The sequence below is a fragment of the Tamandua tetradactyla genome, chromosome 14 (assembly GCF_023851605.1).
Source record: "Tamandua tetradactyla isolate mTamTet1 chromosome 14, mTamTet1.pri, whole genome shotgun sequence".
NCBI lineage: Eukaryota > Metazoa > Chordata > Mammalia > Pilosa > Myrmecophagidae > Tamandua > Tamandua tetradactyla.
Genome location: NC_135340.1, coordinates 15,589,670 through 15,611,903, shown reverse-complemented (window position 1 = coordinate 15,611,903; position 22,234 = coordinate 15,589,670). Strand labels below are relative to the sequence as shown.

At 37.6% G+C, this 22,234-nt stretch overlaps 1 protein-coding gene across 7 annotated transcripts in view; it reads left to right on the top strand.

Moving 5' to 3' along the window:
• TTC6 (tetratricopeptide repeat domain 6) overlaps positions 1–22,234 on the top strand; it is a 292,851-nt gene that overhangs the window by 246,785 nt on the left and 23,832 nt on the right. For all 7 annotated transcript variants that reach the window (XM_077126904.1, XM_077126903.1, XM_077126902.1 and 4 more), the window contains 5 exons: positions 4,902–5,036; positions 6,747–6,896; positions 9,300–9,440; positions 17,128–17,241; positions 19,904–20,023. In XM_077126904.1, the coding sequence (XP_076983019.1) occupies positions 4,902–5,036; positions 6,747–6,896; positions 9,300–9,440; positions 17,128–17,241; positions 19,904–20,023 (660 nt within the window). The remainder of the gene's footprint in view (positions 1–4,901; positions 5,037–6,746; positions 6,897–9,299; positions 9,441–17,127; positions 17,242–19,903; positions 20,024–22,234) is intronic.

Here is a 22,234-nt window from a genome sequence, read left to right as displayed (position 1 = left end):
ATTCCTAATCATTTCCTTTTTTATTGTTTTTTGCATGGGCAGGCATCGGAAATTGAACCCGGGTCTCTGGCATGGCAGACAAGAACTCTGCCTGCTGAGCCACCATGGCCCTCCCCTAATTATTTCCTTTTGCATCATCATGTTATGATTTCAAACTTATTTAAGTCTCATAAATACAGATTTTGTACCTGATAATTTTAATATTTTCATCTCAGATATTAAGTGCTGTTGTTTATTAGATCTGCCATTTTTTACTTATTGAAACTTGCCTCTTTCTGTTCTATGATCTTTATGAGTTTCTTGCCTGTAAGATTTTGTAGGAATTTAAATCTGTTAATTGAGGCCATTTTCTTCCAGATAAGATTTGCTTCCATGGCTGTAGGAGCCAGGAAACACCACTAGACTAGGATTACTCGGTCTACCTGAACACTCTAATTCAATGAAGGAGTGCCAGACTCTACTTCTCCTTGCTGGTAACCTATTAGGAAGTATCCAGATTGTGATACTGCTGTAGGTATATGCCATCAATGCAACCCTTCTCCTTTTGTCTGCCCTTCATGTGCCACTCTGGCCTTAGGTTTTGAGTCTGTGTGTATGTGTGTGTGTGTGTGCGTGAAAATGCTGGTCAGATGACACCCTGCTTGCAGCTTTGTGAGAGTCAGAATGGAGGACCCAGCTAAGCCATGTCTGAACTCTTGATCTGTGGAACTGTGAGATAGTAAATGTGAGTTATTTTAAGTTGATAAATTTGTGACAATTTGATTCTTGACAATAGAAAATGAATATATCCCTGGTTCAGAATGAACTGCTCTTACTAATTTTGTTAATGACTTCCTTAGTGCAAATTCAGTGGTCATTTTTCAATATGTATTTTTATCTATTTTTCTTCCACGTTTGAAGTTGTTGATCTTTCCATCCTTTTAGAAATACTCTCTTACAATTTCTTTTCCCTCCCCATCCCCTCATTTATCCTAGTCAAAGAGCTGAGGTCACCTTTGATGGTGTATTAGTTAGGGTTCTCTAGAGAAACAGAATCAACAGGAAATATTCAGAAATATAAAATTTATTAAAGTGTCTCACGTAACCATGGGAACGTAGAATCCAAAATCTGTAGCACAGCCTGTGAAGCTGACAACTCCAAAGGAGGGTCTGGATGAACTCCACAGTAGAGTCTCGCTGGCTGAAGCAGGAAGAGAACCTGTGTCTTCTGAATCCTCCTTAAAAGGCTTCTAGTGATTAGATTAAGCATCATTCATTAAAGAAGACATTCCCCTTGGCTGATTACAAATGGAATCAGCTGTAGATAGAGCTGATATGATCATGATTTAATTCTATGAAATGTCCTCATAGCAAAAGACAGGCCGGTACTTGCCCAGCTAGACAATGAGGAACCACCACTTGGCCAAATTGACACATGAACCTGACCATGACAGTCCACCCCTTGTCAACTTGGCAGCTATACACATCACCTTAAACCATACCTAATTGCTAAATAAAAAACAATAAAAGACATTTTTTCTTTCACCTAACAATATTCAACTGTCCTGCATATAACTGGAAACACATTAAATCTCTCCAGAATAGGGTGCAAATCCTTGGGTAATATTCATTCGTAAGCTTGATATCTTACAGCTTACATAGTATAACATGAACAAAACAGCATTCCAGTCCTCATTTCTGTAACTGATCACATGGTCATAGTTCATATTTATCACTACCTTCTTCAACTACCCATTTCATGTTCCCTTTACCCTCAGCAAGCACTTCAGCTGGCCGTGATTCTTTGCCTGGTGGGGGACCCAAGCCTTTATTCCTGAAGTTTGAGAGCCATTGGTAGTCCTGCCTGGATTGTGTTGTTGCAGTTTTCCATTGATTTTAATCACAGGGCATGGTAGTACTAAAAGACACCCTAGGGGATCACCTATATTCCAGGAAAATTCTTCTTTACCTCCATTGTGTAGTTGCAGTCCTACTTCCTTCTGATAATCATGGTCAATTACCCCAGCCAATAATGTAATCCCTGGCTTGTTGATCCAGGGACATGAGTAGCCCAAAGTGACCAGGTGGCAGTCTTAGATTCCAGTTCAATGGAATCATTATTGTTTCTCCTGGTGGAAGCACTCCCCCTTTTGGAACTAAAACTTGTAGACTAGCAGAGCTCAGTGTTGCAGGGAAAGGAAGCAAAAATTTTCCTAGTGGATCACTAGGGATAGCAGTGAGTGGTGCCACTCCCATTTCCATCCCTTGGTTCCTGGACCCATGGATCCTGGCTATGGGAGGAATAGCACCATACAGTGGATGCTGATTCAGACCATACACAGTTTCCTGGAGAACATTACCCCAGTCCTTCAAGGTATTGCCACCTAGTTGGCACCGTAATTAAGTTTTCAAAAGGCCATTCCACTGTTGTATTGATACAGCTGCTTCTGGATGATGGGGAACATGGTAAGACCAGAAAATTCCATGAGCGTGTGCCCATTCCTGCACTTCATTTGCTGTGAAGTGTGTTCCTTGATCAGAAGCAATGCTGTGTGGAATACCATGATGGTGGATAAGGCATTCTGTAAGCCCATGGATGGTAGTTTTGGCAGAAGCATTGCGTGCAGGGAAAGCAAACCCATATCCAGAGTATGTGTCTATTCATGTTAGAACAAATCGCTGCCCCTTCCATGAAGGGAGTGGCCCAATGTAATCAATCTGCCACCATGTAGCCAGCTGGTCACCTCAGGGAATGGTGCCATATTGGGGACTGAGTGTGGGTCTCTGCTGCTGGGCACTCAGCAGTGGCTGTAGCCAGGCCAGCCTTGGTGAGTGGAAGTCCATGTTGATGAGCCCATGCATAACCTCCATCCCCACCACCATGACCACTTCGTTCATGAGCCCATTGGGCAATGATAGGAGTTGCTGGGGAAGGAGGCTGAGTGGTATCCACAGAATGGGTCATCTTATCCACTTGAGTATTAAAACCTTCCTCTGCTGAAGTCACCCTCTGGTGCGCATTCACATGGGACACAAATATGCTCATGTTTTTAGCCCACTCAGAAAGGTTTATCTACATATTCTTCCCCAGACCTCTTTGTCACCAATTTTCCAAATAAGGTCTTTCCTGAATCCCTGACCATCCAACCAAACCATTAGCAACAGTCAGTATACAAAGGCACTTCTGGCCAGTTCTCCTTCCAAGCAAAATGAACAACCAAGTGCACTGCTCAAAACTCTGCCCACTGGGAGGATTTCCTCTCACCTCTGTCCTTCAAGGACACCCCAGAAAGGGGTTGTAGTGCTGCAGCTGTCCATTTTTGGGTGGTACCTGCATATTGTGCTGAACCATCTGTAAACCAGGCCCGAGTTTTCTCTTCCTCAGTCAATTCACTGTAAGGAACTCCCCAAGAGGACATAGCTCTGGTCTGGGAAAGAGAAGGTAATGTGGCAGGAGTGGAGACCATGGGCATTTGGGCCACTTCCTCATGTAACTTACTTGTGCCTTCAGGAGCTGCTTTGGCCCTATCTCATATATACCATTTCCATTTTACAATAGAGTGCTGCTGTGCACGCCCAACTTTATGGCTTGATGGGTCAGACAACACCCAGCTCATGATAGGCAACTCAGGTCTCATGGTAACTTGGTGGCCCAAGGTCAAGTGTTCAGTCTCTACTAAGGCCCAGTAGCAGGCCAAAAGCTGTTTCTCAAAAGAAGAGTAGTTATCTGCAGCAGATGGTAAGGTTTTTCTTCAAAATTCTAAGAATCTGCGTTGTGATTCTCCTATAGGGGCCTGTCAAAGGCTCCAAACAGCGTCTCTATTTGCCACTGACACTTCCAGCACCATTGGATCTGCTGGATCATATGGTCCAAGTGGCAGAGCAGCTTGTACAGCAGCCTGGACCTGTTGCGGAGCCTCCTCTTGTTCAGTCTCCACTCAAAATTAGTAGCTTTTCTGGTCACTCAATAAATGGGCCAAAGTAGCACATCCAAATGAGGAATATGTTGTTGCCAAAATCCGAAGAGACCAACTAGGCATTGTGCCTTTTTTTTGGTTGTAGGAGGGGCCAGATGCAGCAACTTATCCTTCACCTTAGAAGGGGTAGCTCCACATGCTCCGCACCATTGGACACCTCAATGATGAAGTTCTCTTGGTGCTACTTTCTAAATATCTCTCAAATCTGCCTTCTTTAGGATATATTTTTATTTTGGTTGAATTGTGGTAATAGTGTATTCTTCCAAGCTTTTATCTACAGATCAGCCCCACAGCACTGTTTTCAGAAAAGCAAGCTTCGTCAGATAATCCCCACCAGAGCTCTTCCTGAGAAGACTTCTCACAGTAGTGAAGGAGAGGGAGAGGGGACAGCAACTAGAGAGGAAGTAAGAGGATTTGTTAATTGCAATTAAGTGAGATTAAAGAATTGCGTAGATTTGTGGACTCAGACAGAAAGGGGCATTGATCCAAAAGAAGAAGTAAATAACAGTTTGAGCTCAGGTGGGACAGTGGAACTGGGGTTAAGAACACAGGTTCAAGAATTAGCTCCAGAAAGGAAAAGCAAAGTAACATTTCAAATACAGTAGACAAACAAGTGACAATGGCTGAAGATATAGATACATTGAAGGACAAATTAAGATGGTGATCCATTTTCTTTATGGGAAGGCTATGTGATGAGAGTGAGGACAGAGGGATGGTGTTGAGGTGTGGAGTAGCTGCTGGGTCCTGCTGAAATCACCCCATCTGGGTCCTCTTCTCAGCATGCCAACAAGATCTGTGACTTTCCCTGTTCTGTGTGTCCTTATAGAAAATGAGAGCAGGACTATGTGATGACAGTTCATTCTGACATTTAGGGCCATAATGCTAAATAAATATTGTAACAAATACTTCCACTTACCCCCCCCCCCCTTTTTTTTATTATCATAGGAAGCTGTGAGGACATTTAAAAAGGCATTGGATGTGTTTTCTCATTCTGATAAAGGACCCAATATCACAGTAGCTGCAGCAGACTGTCTGTATAATTTGGGGCTCTGTTACATGGAGGAAGGCAATTTACAAATGGTATTTTGCATATTTATGAGTATAGGTTATTTGTGATTTTGAAATTGATTGCTTGCATCCAACTCTATTTCTGAAAGCTACCTATACAGTGACTAGTTCAAACCTTCTTATAAAGCTTGGCAGTGTTGTGTCACCTTTATTTGAAAGTCAGTCTGCACTCTGCAATACTTAGTACATTGTTTTATTTAGCAACACACTTTATTTGTTAATTGTTTGTTAATGATATAATAAAGACCAGTGTATGTTTCCCACCAAAACAATAAATGTAATTGTAAAATACTATTGCAAAATAATTTCATCACATCAATGTGAGTTTATTTATTAAATCAGCAAGCACTTTAAATTAAGAACTTAATGTAAAATAACTGGAAGGTGGTTGGCACATTCTTCTGCTTCACTTATTGATTAAGCAATTGAATAATTCAAATCAGGTTGAAAATTTTTTATTAAGATGGCCAGTTTCATAGAAAACCAGTTGATTGAATCATCATGTTTTTATTCAGTCTCAAGGTATTTTAATAGCTACTTCAAATTCCCTATTTCAAAATTGTTGAGAATGTGATAAATATGTAAAATAATATTATATAATAGGTATTTCACAACCCCACCTCTAAACACATACATTCACAGACAGACAGACATTGTTACATTCCTTATATTCATAGGTATTCACAGTATCCTAAACTTGTTCTCTGTAATTCTGAAAAAGCATAAAACTTGATTAGTTCCATTAAGAAATTCCAGTAAATATGAGATTAATTAATATTTTCTTTCTTTATAGTTTTTTTTCCCTTTTTGTACAACCAAAACAAACCCAGCTTTGCTTTACAAAGTTGAGATGAATTTTGGAGTTTCACTATTCTGAAATACTATGTAACTGCTATGGGTTCTTTAACCTTCATGGAAAATAAATGTGCACATTGGGATTTCTTTGATGAAACACATTCTGAAGAATAATGGTTAAAATTAAATTCTTAAAAATATAATGACTTATTTTTTTTTCTTGACTTCTAAAACAAATACCATGCAATAGTTGGCTTAAGTAGTGGGAATTTATTGGCTCATGGTTTTGAAGCTAGGAGAAGTACAAAATCAAGGCCTCATCTAGAAGATTCTTTCTCCCAGAACACCTGCTTTCTGGACTGACTTCTGGCAATCCTATATCCTTGACTTTTCTTTCACATGGAAGTACATTTGGTGGCCTCTGCTGGCTTCTCTTTCCTCTTCTAGCTTCTGGCTGTTTGCTCTGGCTTTTTCCCTATGTGTCTGAATTTCATTCTTCTTGTAAAGGACTCTAGTGATAGTATTAAGACATTTCCTGATTCCGCTGGGCCACGCCTTAACTGAAACAACTTCATCGAAAAGTCTTTTTTACATAGGTTCACATCTACATGACTGGATTAAGTTTAAGAACATATTTTTTCCTCTTGGGGGGGGTGAGGTGGTACATAGCTCTAAGTCACACACAGTACTGACATGTATTATTTAGACGTTAGTCTGGAATTAAGGAAACCTGTAAATTATACCAATAAAGCCAGTTTGTTCATAAACATTACTTCTTGTTTGCTCTACAAGGATCATTGGGAGAAATGTATTGGGCATGATCAATTAGTGAAAACTTAAAAAAAATACTTACATAATGTAATTTATTAACATTTCAAAATAATAATCTCACCAGATGGTTTACTTTTTAATGATATGTGCTTCTAGGCTTATGATTCTTTTACAAAAGCTGTGAAAGCAAATCCTGATTTTGCAGAAGGTTTTTATCAAAGAGGGCTTTGTAAAGTAAAACTCCACAAGGAAAACTCGATCTTGGATTTTAATCATGCAATTACCCTCAATCCAAAACATTACCAGGTATTTAAGTGAATAATTTCAGTGATTTGAATAGTGTATTAATTATGCTAAAATCATTAAACTCTTTATATGCCATTGTTATTAAGTAGCAACTACTGGTTACTCTGCTTACTTTTCAACCAACTATATATTATGATTACTTGCTGTATTATGCAATGTTCAGTAAAAGTGCTGTTGGATTCAGTGACATTCAGATGTTGGAGTATATGTTTGCACAGGTTGTTATCAGTCCTCTTTTGCTCTTCACCAGCCACGTCCATGAGTTCTTCTCTGTTAAACCTGAAGAGATGCCATCCTTCCACAAAGGAAAAGTCTAAAGCCCCTCGATAAGTGTAGCAGTCAATAAGCTGCTTGGTTCCAAGCGATGAACAGAAAGTGCATGCAGTTACTTTGGCTTCTGATGGCTCCCTAATTTAGCTTTTTAGAATTTTGGCTCCGAAACCTAGACCAATCAGGGGTGAAGTGTGCATGGCAAATCCAGTGGTCACTATACCAGATGGTGTATACTGATGGTGTACTTCTGCAGTCAAGCAGTAGAGTACGGGGCTGTCCAAAGCCATCACTGAATAAATCTGTTACTGTTAACTTCACTGTAGCTGGCACTTTTTTCACAAGTAGCCAATTCTTTAACTGCACAGGATTTCAGGGCAGTTTTGAGTCTTCATGGTTCTTTTTGCAAAGAATTAATGTCTGGTTGGCTCATGCCTGGTTTATTCATGCCCACTTGGTGCCTCCCAATCAACTGTATTTTGATAACATAGTAATCCATATTTTCGTTTTGAACTAAAAAGGAGTATTTATAATGATACCCAACAGTGGGCTTGCTGCCTGATGCACACAGAACAATATTGAGACACCAGGATTTTGAGACGAGAAAGAACTTTATTGTGAGGCCAACTGGCCAGGAGACAGGAGGCAACCTCAAATCTGTCTCCCTGATCCAACAACTAGGAAGGTTTATAGGATGGAAACAAAGGGAGGTGGGGTCAGTGACAGGGATTCCCATTGGTGTGTTCTGGTTGGTTGTTTATAGAACTGCCTGTACACAGTAGAAATATGCCCATGGGCCAGCTCTTCGCTTCCTTGTTGAGGGACTCCTCACATTTTATTGCTTCTGATGTGTATTAGTTAGGGTTCTCTAGAGAAACAGAATCAACAGGGAGCACTCGCAAATATAAAATTTATAAAAGTGTCTCACGTGACCGCGGGAACACAAGAGTCCAAAATCTGCAGGGCAGGCTGTGAAGCTGACGATTCTGATGGAGGGTCTGGACGAACTGCACAGGAGCGGCTCACCAGCCGAAACAGGAAGAGCCTGTCTCCTCTGAATCCTCCTTAGAAGGCTTTCAGTGATTAGATTAAGTATCACTCATTGCAGAAGACACACCCCTTTTGCTAATTACAAATGGAATCAGCTGTGGATGCAGCTGACATGATCATGATTTAATTCTATGAAATGTCTTCATCGCAACAAGCCAGCACTTGCTCAACCACTCCTTGGCCAAGTTGACACATGAACCTGACCATGACACAATGCCTCCTCAGCCCTGTAATCTTGTTTCCAAGGAAGGTGATTTTTGTTCCTAGTGTTCAAGAGGCAAGAAGCTGTGTATCTGTGCATGCTCTGGTTTTCCACTAGTGGCTAAGTTTAACTACCTGTAAAAGAAGCTCAGAAAATAGTTTTAATTATGGGAGAGGAAGAAATCCAGATAAGCAGGTTTTGACCTTCCCCATGGTTTCAGTAACAGGGAAATTAGCATCTGCAAAAGTGCTTTGTGAACTGTTATGTATAGAGACAGTGTTTGTATTTTAATCCATCTATTGGTAACTATAATTTTATATGCTGTATTATTAATTTTATTCACTTCTTGGTTTGCTATCACATTTATTCCTATCTTTTAATAAAAAATTCAATTGGCAAAACTTTATGGGATTCTGATTTTAAAAGTGTATTGAAGACTTTTAGTTTTCATAATTGGGGAAATTTGAATATAGACTAAATTGTTAGATGACTCTAGAGAGTTACTGGTAATTTTCTCAGATTTATAATGATAGTGTGTTTGTGTTAGGATATTCTTCACAGCAGATGCATGCTGAAAATTTGAGGTCAAGTATTAGATATCTCCAATATCAAATAGTTCAGCACAAAATAGTTAAAATAAATAGGGCAAAATGCTAACAATTATTGGATCCAGGGGGTGGGGTGGGTATATGGCTGGTCATTGTAGTATTGTTTCAGTTACTCAGTATTTTTGAAATGTTTCATAAATAAATTGTGGGAAAAAAGATTTTACATTTTATACCATCTTTGTGTGGCATAAATTTATTCAAAGTACTATATATTTTGGTAGAATTGATGCTGTTAAATTGATCCTTTCCTACTTTCTTCCTTTCTCCCAAAAGGCATATTTAGGTCGAGTAGCCTACTATGGCTTGAAAGGCAGGTACTCCAAAGCAATCTTGAATTGTAATGAAGCTATAAAAATTTACCCTGATAGTGTGCGTGCCTTCCTCTGCAGAGGAGCTCTGAAATATCACAACAAGGTAAGTTCCTTTCCTCCCTTGTTAATGGAGATTTTAGAGTGGGTGGATTCTCAGGATGCCAAATAGGGACTCACTTCTTTTGTTTCTCTATGGTAGGAGAATTGCCTGCTGTGAAGGGCAGAGCAACACAGAATACTTTATTCTTTCTTTTTTTTCCCCTTCTGCAGAAACATTTTTTTATTTGTGCATTTGATTATCATCATTGTCTGCTTTAAGCAGTCCTAAATTATACCATCTCAGCCTTCATCCTCTATTTTTCCTTTTCGTTTCATATGTGCCCCCAGCCCTTCTCCTTCAATCATACTCACATTCAGCTATATTCAGTGTGCTTATATTATTGTGCTACAATCAAGTAATATTGTGCTATTCATTTCTGAATTTTTACAATCAGTCCTGTTGCACAATCTGTGTTCCTTCAGCACCAATTGCCCAGTCTCTACTCTATTTCTATCTCCTGATAACCCATGTTCTTAACTTCCATTCTCCAAGTTAGTTAAATAATTAACATTAGTTCATGTCAGTGAGACCATACAGTATTTATCCTTTTGTTTCTTGCTAATTTCGCTCAGCAAAATGTCCTCAAGGTTCATCCACGTTGTATGTGCTTTATGACTTTCTTCTGTCTTACAGATGCATAATATCCCATCGTATATATATACCACAACTTGTTTAGCCACTCATCCGTTGAGAGACATATGGGCTGTTTCCATCTCTCGAAAATAATGCTGCTATAAACACTGATGTGTAAATGTTTGTTTGTGTCCTTGTCCTCAGGTCCTCTGAATATACACCTGGTTATGGAATTGCTGAATTATATGGCAGTTCTACACTTAGCTTCCTGAGGAAGTGCCACACTGCCTTCCAGAGCAGTTTGCACATTACATTCCCATCAACAATGGATAAGTGTGTCTGTTTCTCCACATCCTCTCCTGCACTTGTTGTTTTCTGTTTTATGCTTTGTTTGATAGTGGCCCTTGTAGTGGGTGTCAGATGATATCTCTCTCTTTTTTTTTTTTTTGCGTGGACAGGCACTGGGAATCGAACCTGGGTCTCAGGCATGGCAGGCAAGAATTCTGCCACTAGCTACTGTCAGGCCACCCTATCTCACTTGGTTTTGATTTGCATTTCCCTAATAACCAGTGAAGCTGAGCATCTTTTCATGTACTGTTTAGCCATCTGTACTTCCTCTTCTGAGAAGTGTCTGTTCATGTCTTTTGCCCATTTTTTAATTGGGTTGTTTGTCTTTTTATTGTTGAGTTGAAGGTTTGGATACTAAACCCGTATCTGATATGTGGTTTCCACATATTGTCTCCTATGCGTAGGCTTCCTTTTTTACATTCTTGACAAAGTTCTTTGATGCACAAGAGTGTTTAATTTTGAGGAGTTCCCATTTATCTATTTCTTTTTTCAATGCTCATTGCTTTGTAAGGTCTATGAAACCACCTCCTATTATAAATTTTATAAGGTATTTCCCTATAATTTCCTCTAAAAGTTTTATGACCTTAGCTCTAATGCTTAGGTCTTTGATCCATTTTGAGTTAATTTTGGTATAGTGTGTAAGATATGAGTCCTCTTTCATTCTATCTAGTTCTCCAAGCACCGTTTATTAAAGAGACTGCTCTGTGCCAGGTAGATTGGCTTGGCCACTTCATCAAAGATCGGTTGCCCATAGATGAGAGGGTCTATTTCTGAGCACTCTTTTAGATTCCACTGGTCAATATATCTATCTTTATGCAAGTACCACGCTGCTTTGACCACTGTAGTTTTGTAATATGCTTTGAAGTCAGGTAGTGTGAGTCTCAATTTTTTTTTCTTTTTCAGGATATTTTTAGCTATTCAGGGCACACTGACCTTCCAAATAAATTGGGTTATTGGTTTTTCTATTTCTGCAAATGAATTGTTGGGATTTTAATTGGTATTGCATTGACTATATAAATCAATTTGTATGGAATCGACATCATAAGTATATTTAGTCTTCCAATCCATGAGCATGTATGCCCTTCATTTATTTAGGTCTTCTTTGATTTCTTTAAGCAATTTATTGTAGTTTTCTGTGTATAAGTCTTTTATATCCTTAGTTAAATTTATTCCTAAATATTAGATTCTTTTGGTTGCTATTGTAAATGGAATTTTTTTTCTTGGTTTCTTCCTCAGATTACTCACCACTAGTGTATAGAAACACTACTGATTTTTGGGTGTTGATCTTGTACCCTGCCATGTTGTTGTACTCATTTATTACCTCTAGTATCTTTGCTGTAGATTTTTTTGAATTTTCGACATATGATAGGATGACGTCTAGGAATTTTACTTCTTCTTTCCAGTTCGGATGCCTTTTAGTTCTTTTTCTTGTCTAATTGTTCTGGATAGAACTTCCAGCACAATGCTGAATGGTGATAGTGGGTTCCTTGTCTTGTTCCTCATCACCACTGAGGACGATGTTTGTTTTGTGTTTTTCATATATAGCCTTTATCATGTGGAGGAAGTCCCCTTCTAGTCCTGTCTTTTGAAGTGTTTTCCAGAAAAAATGTTGAATTTTGTCAAATGCCTTTTCTGCATCAATTGAAATTATCATGAGGTTTTTCTGCTTTGATTTGTTGATATGATGCATTACATTAATTAATTTTCTTATGTTGAACCATCCTTGCATACCTGCAATAAATCCCACTTGGCCATGGTGTATAATTCTTTTAATGTACTGCTGGATTCAATTTCCAAGTATTTTGTTGAGGATTTTGCTTCTATATTCATTGGAGAGATTGGTCTGTAATTTTCCTTTCTTGTCATATCTTCATCTGGCTTTGATATTAGAGCAATGTTGGCTTCATAGAATGAGTTACATAGCTTTTCCTCCTTTTCAGTTTTTTTGAAGAATTTGAGCAGGATTGGTATGAATTCTTTCTTGAGTGCTTGGTAGAATTCACATGTGAAGCCATCTGGGAACTTATCTGTTTTGGGAGCTTCTTAATGAGTGATTCAATCTCTCTTCTTGTGATTTGTTTGTTGACATTGTCTGTTTCCTCTCAAGTAGTGTTGGTGTTCATGCCTTCCTAGGAAGTTGTCCATTTCATCTACGTTATCTAGCTTTTTAGCATATAGTTGCTCACAGCATCCTCTCATTACCTCCTTTATTTCTTCAGTGGTTATGTCACTTCTTCCGTTTCTGATTTTATTTATTTGCATTCTCCCTCTTTTCTTTTGTCAACCTAGCTAAGGGTCTACTGATTTTTTTGTATGCTGTATGGTGGGGTCACGTTTCATTTTTTTCCATGTGAGTATCTTGTTAGTGCAGCATCATTTGTTGAATTTTGTTTTGTTTTGTTTATTTTTGTTGGTTTCTTTTGTTTGTTAGGGAGGTGCATGGGTTGGGAATCAACCTGGGTCTCCCACATGGCAGGTGAGAATTCTACCACTGAATTACGTTTGCACCCCTGGATCCATCAATTTTATTGATTTTCTCAAAGAATCAACTTCTGGTTTTGTTGATTCTCTCAAAATTGTTTTCAATTTCATTTATTTCTGCTCTAATCTTCATTATTTCTTTCCTTTAGTTTGCTTGGGATTAATTTGCTGTTTTTTTCTTTTAGTTTTTTCAAGTGAACAGTTAATTCCTTGATTTTTGCTTTCTTTTTTCATATAGGCATTTAAGGCAATAAATTCCCCTCTTAACACCTCATTTTTTGGCATCCCACAAATTTTGATATATTGTGTTTTCATTTTCATTTGCCTTGTGTTACTGATTTCTCTTAAAGTTTCTTCCTTGACCTACTGGTTGTTTAAGAGTGTGTTTTTAGCTTTCATATATCTGAGAACTTTCTGGCCCTCTCCCTGTTATTGATTTCCAGCTTCATTCTGTTCTGATCTGAGAACGTGTTTTGTATGATTTCAATCTTTTTACATTTATTGAACTTGCTTTGTTACCCAGCATATGTTCTATCCTTGAAAATGATCTATGAGCACTTGAGAAAAATGTGTAGCCTGCAGTTGTGTGGTGTAAGTGTTCTGTAAATGTCTGTAAGACAAGTTCATTTATCATATTATTCAAATTCTCTGTTTCATTATTGATCCTCTGTCTAGATGTTCTATCCATTGATGAGGGTGGGGAATTGAACTCTCCAACTTTTATGATAGAGATGTCAATTTCTCCTTTCAGTATTGTCAGTGTTTGCTTATGTACTTTGAAGCACTCTGGCTTGGTGCATAAATATTTATGATTGTTATGTCTTCTTGTTGAATCTTTCCTTTTATTAATACATAGTGTCCTTCTTTTTCTCTTTTAATTGTTTTATATTTGAAGTCTAATTTATTGGATATTCATATAGCTACTCCTGTTCTTTTCGGATTGTTGTTTGCATGAAATATTATCCCAACCTTTCACTTTCAATCTATTTTTGTTCTGCAATCTATTTTTGTCTATATGCTATAGACAGCATATAGTTGGGTCCTGTTTTTAAATCCATTCTGCCAGTCTGTGTCTTTTGATTGGGAAATTTACTCTATTAACATTTAATGTTATTACTATAAAGGCAGTACTTTCTTCTACCATTTTATATGTCATGTCTAGTTTATTTTCTCTTTTTACCTTTACTGATAGTCCTAATTTCTACACTCTTCTCCAGACCTCTCTCTCCTGCCTTTTCCTATCTGCCTGTAGTGCTCCCTTTAGTATTTCTTGCAGAACTGCTCTCTTAGTCACAAATTTTCTCAGTGATTGTTTGTCTAAAAATATTTTAATCTTCCCCTCATTTTTGAAGGACAATTTTTCTGGATGTAAAATTCTTGGTTGGCAGTTTTTCTCTTTTAGAATCTTAAATATATCATGGTTTCTGCTGAGAAATCCACACATAGTCTTATTGGGCTTCCCTTGAATGTGATGGATTAATTTTCTCTTGCTGCTTTCAGAGTTCTCTCTTTGCCTTTGACATTTGACAATCTGATTAGTAAGTGTCTTGGAGTGTGTCTATTTGGATCTATTCTTTTTAGGGTGTGCTGTACTTCTTGTATTTGTAATTTTACATTTTTCATAAGAGATGGGAAATTTTCAGTGATTATTTACTGTACTAGTCTTTCTCCTCCTTCTCCCTTCTCTTCTCTTTTTAGGAAGCGCACAACGTGTATATTTGTATGCTTCATGTTGTCATTAAATTTCCAAGAACCTGCTTCTATTTTCCCATTTTTCACTATATTTTCCTTTGTGTGTAGGATTTCAGATGTCTAGTCCTCTAGTTCACTAATCCCTTCTTCTGCCTCTTCAAATCTGTTGCATTTTCCCCCATCTCTTCTAATGTGCCTTTCATTTCTATAAGTTCTGTGATTTGTTTTTTCAAACTCTTGATTTCTTCTTTTTGTTTACACAATGTCTTCTTCATATCCTCCCTCAACTCACAGATTTGGTTTTGGTAAGATTTTCCATGTCTGTTCAAACATCCTGAATTAGTTGTTTCAACTTCTTATCTCATTTGAAGTGTTGATTTGTTCTTTTGACTGGGCCTTATCTTCGATTTTCCTAGTATGACTTGTTGTTCTTTTGCTGGTGTCTAGGCATTTGATTTCCTTAATTAGTTTTTTCTGGAGGTTGTATTCACTCTTTACCTATGATTTTCTTGCTGGATGACTTTGTTCTCTATCTGTTCTTTGACATTCAGTTCAACTTATTCTAGACCTCTAATATAGGTTCTATTTAGCTGAACAAAATCTTTCATTTCTGTTTTTTCTGTTTCTTGCCCTGCTTATAAACAGCACCTCCCCACCATTTTTTTTTGAGGAGGGTCTCCTCAGACATCATAGACCTCAGTCATATTTTGTCCAACCAGACAGACCCATATCTCAGGAGGAGAGGGTAGCAGCATTGGTTTTCCCTGAGGGTGAGACCCAGAAATTTGACAGACTTTCCTATTAAGTTTCTAGTTTTTGTGCTTTTCCTATCCTGCCCAGCATGTGGCATTTTTCTGCCTGTGGCTTCCCACCAGTATAAAGTGATGTGGTGTCTTTAACTTCAGCTGACTCTCCTTGCCAGGGGCATGGTTGAGACAGAGGTGAGGTTGTAGGATGGCTTTAATTGCTTCAGTTTTCCAGTCCCTGGAACCTGAATTCCTTGAAGGAAGGATTCCACTTTAGCTGGGCCCCATCTTTCTCTTGGAAAAGATACATCCTTAAGGGAATTAATTCCTTTCCCTGACTAGTTACTTTGTCTTCAGGCAAGCTTAATTCCACCCTTGCCTGGGGCAATGCTGGAGCCTGAGAATACTTCCACTTCTATATAAAGAGCTGTCAAGGAGCAGGAAAAAAAAAAGCTTTTCAGAGTGGGACCCCTGCTCCTTAGGGTTGTCAATCAAGAGCTTAAGTTGGTTTATGGCTCTATGTATCTCCAGGCTCTATGTGCCCCCTTTTCTTAGGGTCCAGCCCTTTTCCAGTATTTTCTGCTGTTCAACTCAAAAAGCCTCTCTCTCTCTCTCTCTCTCTCTCTCTCTCTCTTTTTCCATCAGCCCATCCCCTCTCTGCCCAGGCAAAAACTCCTAGCACGTTTAGTGCTTATTCCAGGTTTATCTGTGCTGGGGGCCTATTTTCAGTAGTCAGAATTTGTTAATTAATTCCACAATTGGAGCTTGGTTGCCCCTATGCCTTTGCTGCTAGTAAAGTCTGTTTCCTTTCCCCTCAGGGAACCAGCCTGCCTTGCCTTTTGGGGAGGGGTGCCAGCCTCGTGGTTTTGGGAACTTACAGTTCCTGTAAATTCTGTGTGGAGTCTCAGCTGTTCCACCTGGTTCAGACTGGTGTATGCTGTGTGTTTGATCGCTGGTGTTCCCCCAACAATGGTTGTTCTGTATTGTCCTTGGCTATTTTCTAGCTGCTCTGGAGGACAAACTAATTTCCACATCTCACTAAGCTGCCATCTTGCCCCCTGAAGCTCTCCAGCATAACTTTATAAACTACGTTATTGGTGGGCATTTAGATTTTTTCAAGTTTTTAATATTTTACTATTTTAATCATGTGGTTATGTACAACTGATATAAAAATCCTTTGAGTTTATGATTAGTTACTAAATGGAAATTACTGGGTCGTGAAGTGCAAATGTTACTTACCAATTGATATCTGATACTGCACAGTATACTTTGTTTCTCCCTGCTTTTCTTTTCCAACCTTTCTTTGGAGCTATTTCATATGAGTTATTTTGCAAATAACACCTTAAAGCAAAAGTAAGACCTTGCATTACATGTTAATTCCATGAAAATTACTGTCTCTCTCTATATAAGGTATCAAAGAAGAATCAAAGACAAAGCAAAAGAGAACATGGGCAGAAAACATTATAATAATGTAATATGATAGCATAAGTGATAGAAGCAAGCAAACTGTAGTGAATGTTTGCTGGGTATATGTGGCTTGCTTCTCTTTTACCAATAAGAAGCATAATTTTCTCCTTGCTGTATAGTAGCACTGGTAATAAGATAGCAGTCTAAGTAAAAGTTGTTTGTATTTAACTTTATGTGCTGGTAAAAGTAACAAAAATAATTCCTACTAGGCAATCTCCTTCATTAACTGTGTGAAAAATTAACTTGATTTTCTTAATGTCAACAGATGATACAGAAATGGTTAAATTTGTACTCTGAAAATGATAAAATCAATAACTTATTTTACAATTAAACTTCAGTCCATTAGGTTTACCCTTCTCACTTAATTATTATTATTTATGTAGAGTTACAAGCTAGCAATTGCAGATTTGACTACAGCTATCAACATGGACAAAAACAGTTACATAGCATTTTATAACAGAGCAATATGTTACACCAAAATAAAGGAACTTCAAATGGTAAGATTACCATTTAAATAAAAAAATTATATAATTTTTATTATTTAAAGTGCTGTATTAATTAGTGTCTTTTAAGTTTGGGTGGATTTCTGTTAAAGCTGTAAGTGAAGCATTCTCTCATTACTTCTGTTATATTTTTGAAAAATAATTCCTATGGAAATACACACAAATCTTGAGAGGCCAAAGAACTATTTCAAAAGACATTTAGTTTCTTTATTAGTGCTCATCAAATGTTCTTATATAACTCTGCAATATTCATGTCAAAATTCATTTTTCAATCCTTAGATAAGCACTTTAAGGCAAATATCAATTAAAAACATTACATAATTCTCATTTGAGTAATTCTCATTTGTTTCTTCTGATCATTCTGCAACTAGAATTTTTAGGCAGTGGTTACTAGCAAGACTGTTGCTTAAGAATTTCAACATTAGCTAGAATGGTTTTGGTGGTCATTTCCCTGCAGTGCCCAGAACACAGATACAGCAGGGAGCTCGTGGCTCTGGAGGCCAGTGACCAGGGCTAGACAAGGTATTGTGAATTCATAGCTGCAGCAAACCCTTTCCTCCGTTTGTCTTGATCCAGCTTCTACCTTTGTAAAACCTCTTTCATGTTTTCTAAAACTCCCTCCCTTCAGACCCCTTTGTCAGTTTAGACCTTTCCCATCAGGATTGCTCACTGGGGAGGCAGGAGATCTGTGGTCTCTGTTCAGTCTCTCCTCTTGATTCTCTTCTCTGCGAACCATTGGTCTCCCTCTCGTTTTCCCCCCACTTCCGCGGTAAATGAAGCATTGCTTTATAATACCTTCCCCTCCTGTCACATGCCCGGCGCTCTGTGAGGACGCACTCCCCAATGTCCTTGACTGAATTAGAATAATATTATTGGTGATTGTAGTGCTGCTCATTTTACAGATGAAACAGTGAAAGTAGGGGGAGATTAGGAAACTCTTCTCAGGCACGCTGGGAGTTAGAAGCCTGCATCAGTGCTCACAGGTGTGTTTGCTTCTGGGTTAAAACCATCTAACCTCCGGCTTGTGCACTGGATGTCTTTAACCAGGGTCACCTCCTCTTTTTTTTTGTCTACCTTCACCTCTTTCTCTCCATTCCTGCCAGCACAACACTGAGAAAGCTCAAGAATCTTCAGAAAATGCATATCGGCATTCTCCTACAGAATGGTTCCATAAAAGCCAAGCAAAGGGGAAATCTGGGTCCTATCACTTTATATTACTAAAAATAGTAGCAATTACCGCTTATTTGGGGTTTATTATGTGAAAGATACTCGGCTAAATGCTTTACCCACATTTATTTAAAATATTCTTAAGTGGACCCTCACAGCAATATGATGAAGTATTAATATCCCAGTTTTGCAGATGCGGAAACTAAACTGAGTCTTAACATTAAGGAACTTTCCCAAGACTATGAGACTTTTGATAGCAAAGACATGATCCAGATCCAGGACAGGCCCAAATCCTGTCCAGCTCTTAATCCTAACCTCTGTGCCCCCCTCTCCCCCCATCCACGTCACTGGCTTTGATGAGATCTCATTTCCCTGCTTTCGTTTCTTTTTGTATCACATATGTACTGGCTCAGTGGCTCTCTAAGGCATTTTACAGGCTATACATTCTGTGATTCTGCAAAGGAAAAGTTAGACAATTTGAAGGCTTTCTGGTTTTTTTTGCCCTAGTAGTTCTAATTATTTGTACAGTCCCGCCAATACTTATTTAGTATTATGCCACAATATACATATAGGGTATTTAATTGAACAGTTTTTTTTAGACACCTGATCATGAAACACTAGTGGATTACAAATGAACAAATAAAATACTATTTATTTGCTATTTTCAATAACGTGTGCTACAGGCATGTAAGATTTGGCCCTTTTCTTATCAGGCCATATGGCTCTTTTGTATAAAATATTCAGTAAAAATAATTTAAGAGATTGAGCTCCAATACAAATTTGGGATGTTTCAAGTACTTGGTGCAGAATCAATTGATGGGTATAAACTTGTTTACTCAGTGAATAGTAATAACAATAATAATGGTAATGAATGGAGAAAGGTCTTCTGAGTTGATTATTTCTCAGCTTAGACTAATGTCTTTTAAAAATGAGTATACTTATCAAAATATTTTGAAGTAATTTTCCAACAAGTGTTTCTTAGTTTTATTAAGGCGCATTTTTAAATTTTATAATTTATTCGTATTCATAACATAAATTTATTGTATGCCTAGTATGTGCCAGGAGCCATAGTTGTTGGGCTACACCACTGAACAAAATGGAGAAGGTCTGCTCCCACACAGGTTAGATGAATGAAAAAAAATGAGCACTGAAATCAAATTAAATGTCAAATGGCATTCAGTGCTTTGCTTTAAAGTCAGCAGTCATTTGGTGAAACCCCTGAGGGGGTTTTGCATTCTCTCTTCTGACCATACACAAGTGAAAATGCCCAGGGTGATTCACAAAGGACATGCTAGAGGGAAGCCCAGTATGCATCTCTTACTAAGAAATAGCTGTGCCATAATACTTAGCCAGGAAGACCCTTCAAATCTAACAAATCATTATTGTTTGCAAGTTGTAAGTCCAATGAAAGAACTAACTATAAAGTCCTACAGTGAAAGAAGGTTCTAAAGAGATAAGTCTAGGTTGCAAGTGATTATTTTATTTTTAGGCATTAATAGATTATGGAGTTGTGCTTCTTCTTGATGCTTGTGAAGCTATAACGTTGAACACCTTCATCAATCGTGGACGCATCTACACAGACCTAGAACAATATGGGTTTGCAGTAGAGGTAAACCTTCCTGTTTAAGTATAAGTATTAAACCATTTGATTTTGCATGTTTATTTCTGAAAACTAGTGAGCAAGTTTTTTTCCTGCCACCAAATGGCAATATTAATGAGCAGTAACACAACTTTAGCAAGAATTGTATTGAAATAATTTGGATGACTAATTGAGTGTTTGAAAAAAATGTGCATTTTACTTTTTATTTTGATTACAGATAGTTACTACATTAAACATTTCTGATTTGATGAAATACATTATCAAGACTGTCATATCCCATAAGGAAGTATCTTCACTATATACAAGGCTCAGTGTTAATTGATTTATGTATCATTCACTCAGAGGCTTAGTGTTAATTTTTCTCATTCACAATTTCCACCATTCTCCATTAAAGATATATAAAAATAAATCTGCTCGTTTCAGAAAGGGCAGAAAACAACTGCTCAAAATAAGTTACTCAGAACAGATTTTTTAAGTTAGTGAATTAGAGCATTCTGAGTGGCAATAGGAGATAGCATCTGAAGTGTATTAAAAAGAAATAGGCAGTGTAAAATGGCTTTCATTATAGAATAAACAAAATCCATCATTCTTATTTTTGTTGTCTAATTTAAGATACCTTTGAAATTAAGATTGAGATGAGGCAACAATTAAATGGCAATTTGAGACTTGTAGTTAAATAGTACTCCTGCTTCTTCATTTTGAGGAACTGCAATTACGTTATATAGTGGAGTTTCCTATTCATTTCACCTTCAAAGATGGCTTGTATTATTTTTGTATCCATGGAGTTATCTTTTGATATTATGCCCGACAGAATCATTTACTCATTTTCAGGGAAGTGTGTTAGAAGTCTTATTTTAGACAAAGTCCATTATAATGAAATGTAATTTCAACCATTGGATTCCTTTAGACGTTTCAATATACTGAAAATATCTTTGAGACTTTGATGCTATTAGAATAGCTAAAAAAAAAAAAAGAACCTTCAAACAACAACAAAAGCCCCAACAAGACCCACTGACAATTCCTAGTACTGGTATAATGTGGAACAACCGGTGAAATATAAAATGATGTAGATCCTCTGAAAAAAGTTTTATAATTTCTTTTAAAATTAAGTATACAATCACCATATAACCTGGTAATCCCATCCCTAGGTATGCACCCTAGAGAAATGAAAATTTATTTTCATGGAATGAATACAGCAGCAGCGTTATAATTGCCAAAAACTGGAAACAACTCACATGTCCTTCAGTGTGTGGATGGATAAATAAATTGTGGCACATCCATACAAAGGAAGTTAGATGCAGAAGGCTGTATATCATATGATTTCATTTGTATGACACTCTGAAACATGCAAGCTACAGTGTCAGAAAAGACAGTGATTGGTACTTGCAGGGGGGAGGAGTGGGATTAGGATTTGAGTGTCAAAGGGGCATCACAGGGGTAATGGAATTGTTCTGTATCCTGATTGCAGTGGTGGTGACATTTGTTAAAGCTCACAGAACTGTGACCAAAAACACCCTGAAATTTACTCTATGTAAAGCAAAAAAAAAAAAAAAAAATTAATTGAATTAAAAAAGTTCAGGCAAAGGAATAACCAGTGAAGGAATCTAAGATTAAGTAATAAGGGAGGTAGATAAAGAACATAAAGGGAAAGCTCTTAAAACCTATTCAGGAAAAAGGTTTTAGCAGGACATTTGATTAACAGAGATGTCAAATAAGATGTTTCCTGAAAATGTATTAATGAATTAATAACTGCATGACCTTCATAGAAATACATTGATCAGGAGGCAGAGGGCAGTATCTAAACTGGGATTGATTGAGAAGTTAATGGTTAAGCTTATTAGATTGAGAACATTTGTTTATCTCTTCTCCCTCTTGAGAACCTACCATAATGATAGTAAAGGAATAAAAAATATAGTAAAGGATAAAAAGAGTGGGAAAAGTGATGGCCAGTCACCCCAAATTATCATTCCAGATTTTAAAGCCTCAAACTTAAATGTGAATGAGTAGCCAAGAATTACATACTTGAGGAAAATAAGAGAGGCTAAAACAAACAAACAAACAAAAATTTGTCGTAGGCATATGGGATGATGGGAGGATGGGAGGTGTGTGCAGTGGTGGTGTGAGAAAGCTAAATTCTCCCTTTCCATGTAAGAAGAGAATAGTTGCATCACAACGTTAAAATATTATAAACCTATTATTTAGAAATTTAAAAATAAATCA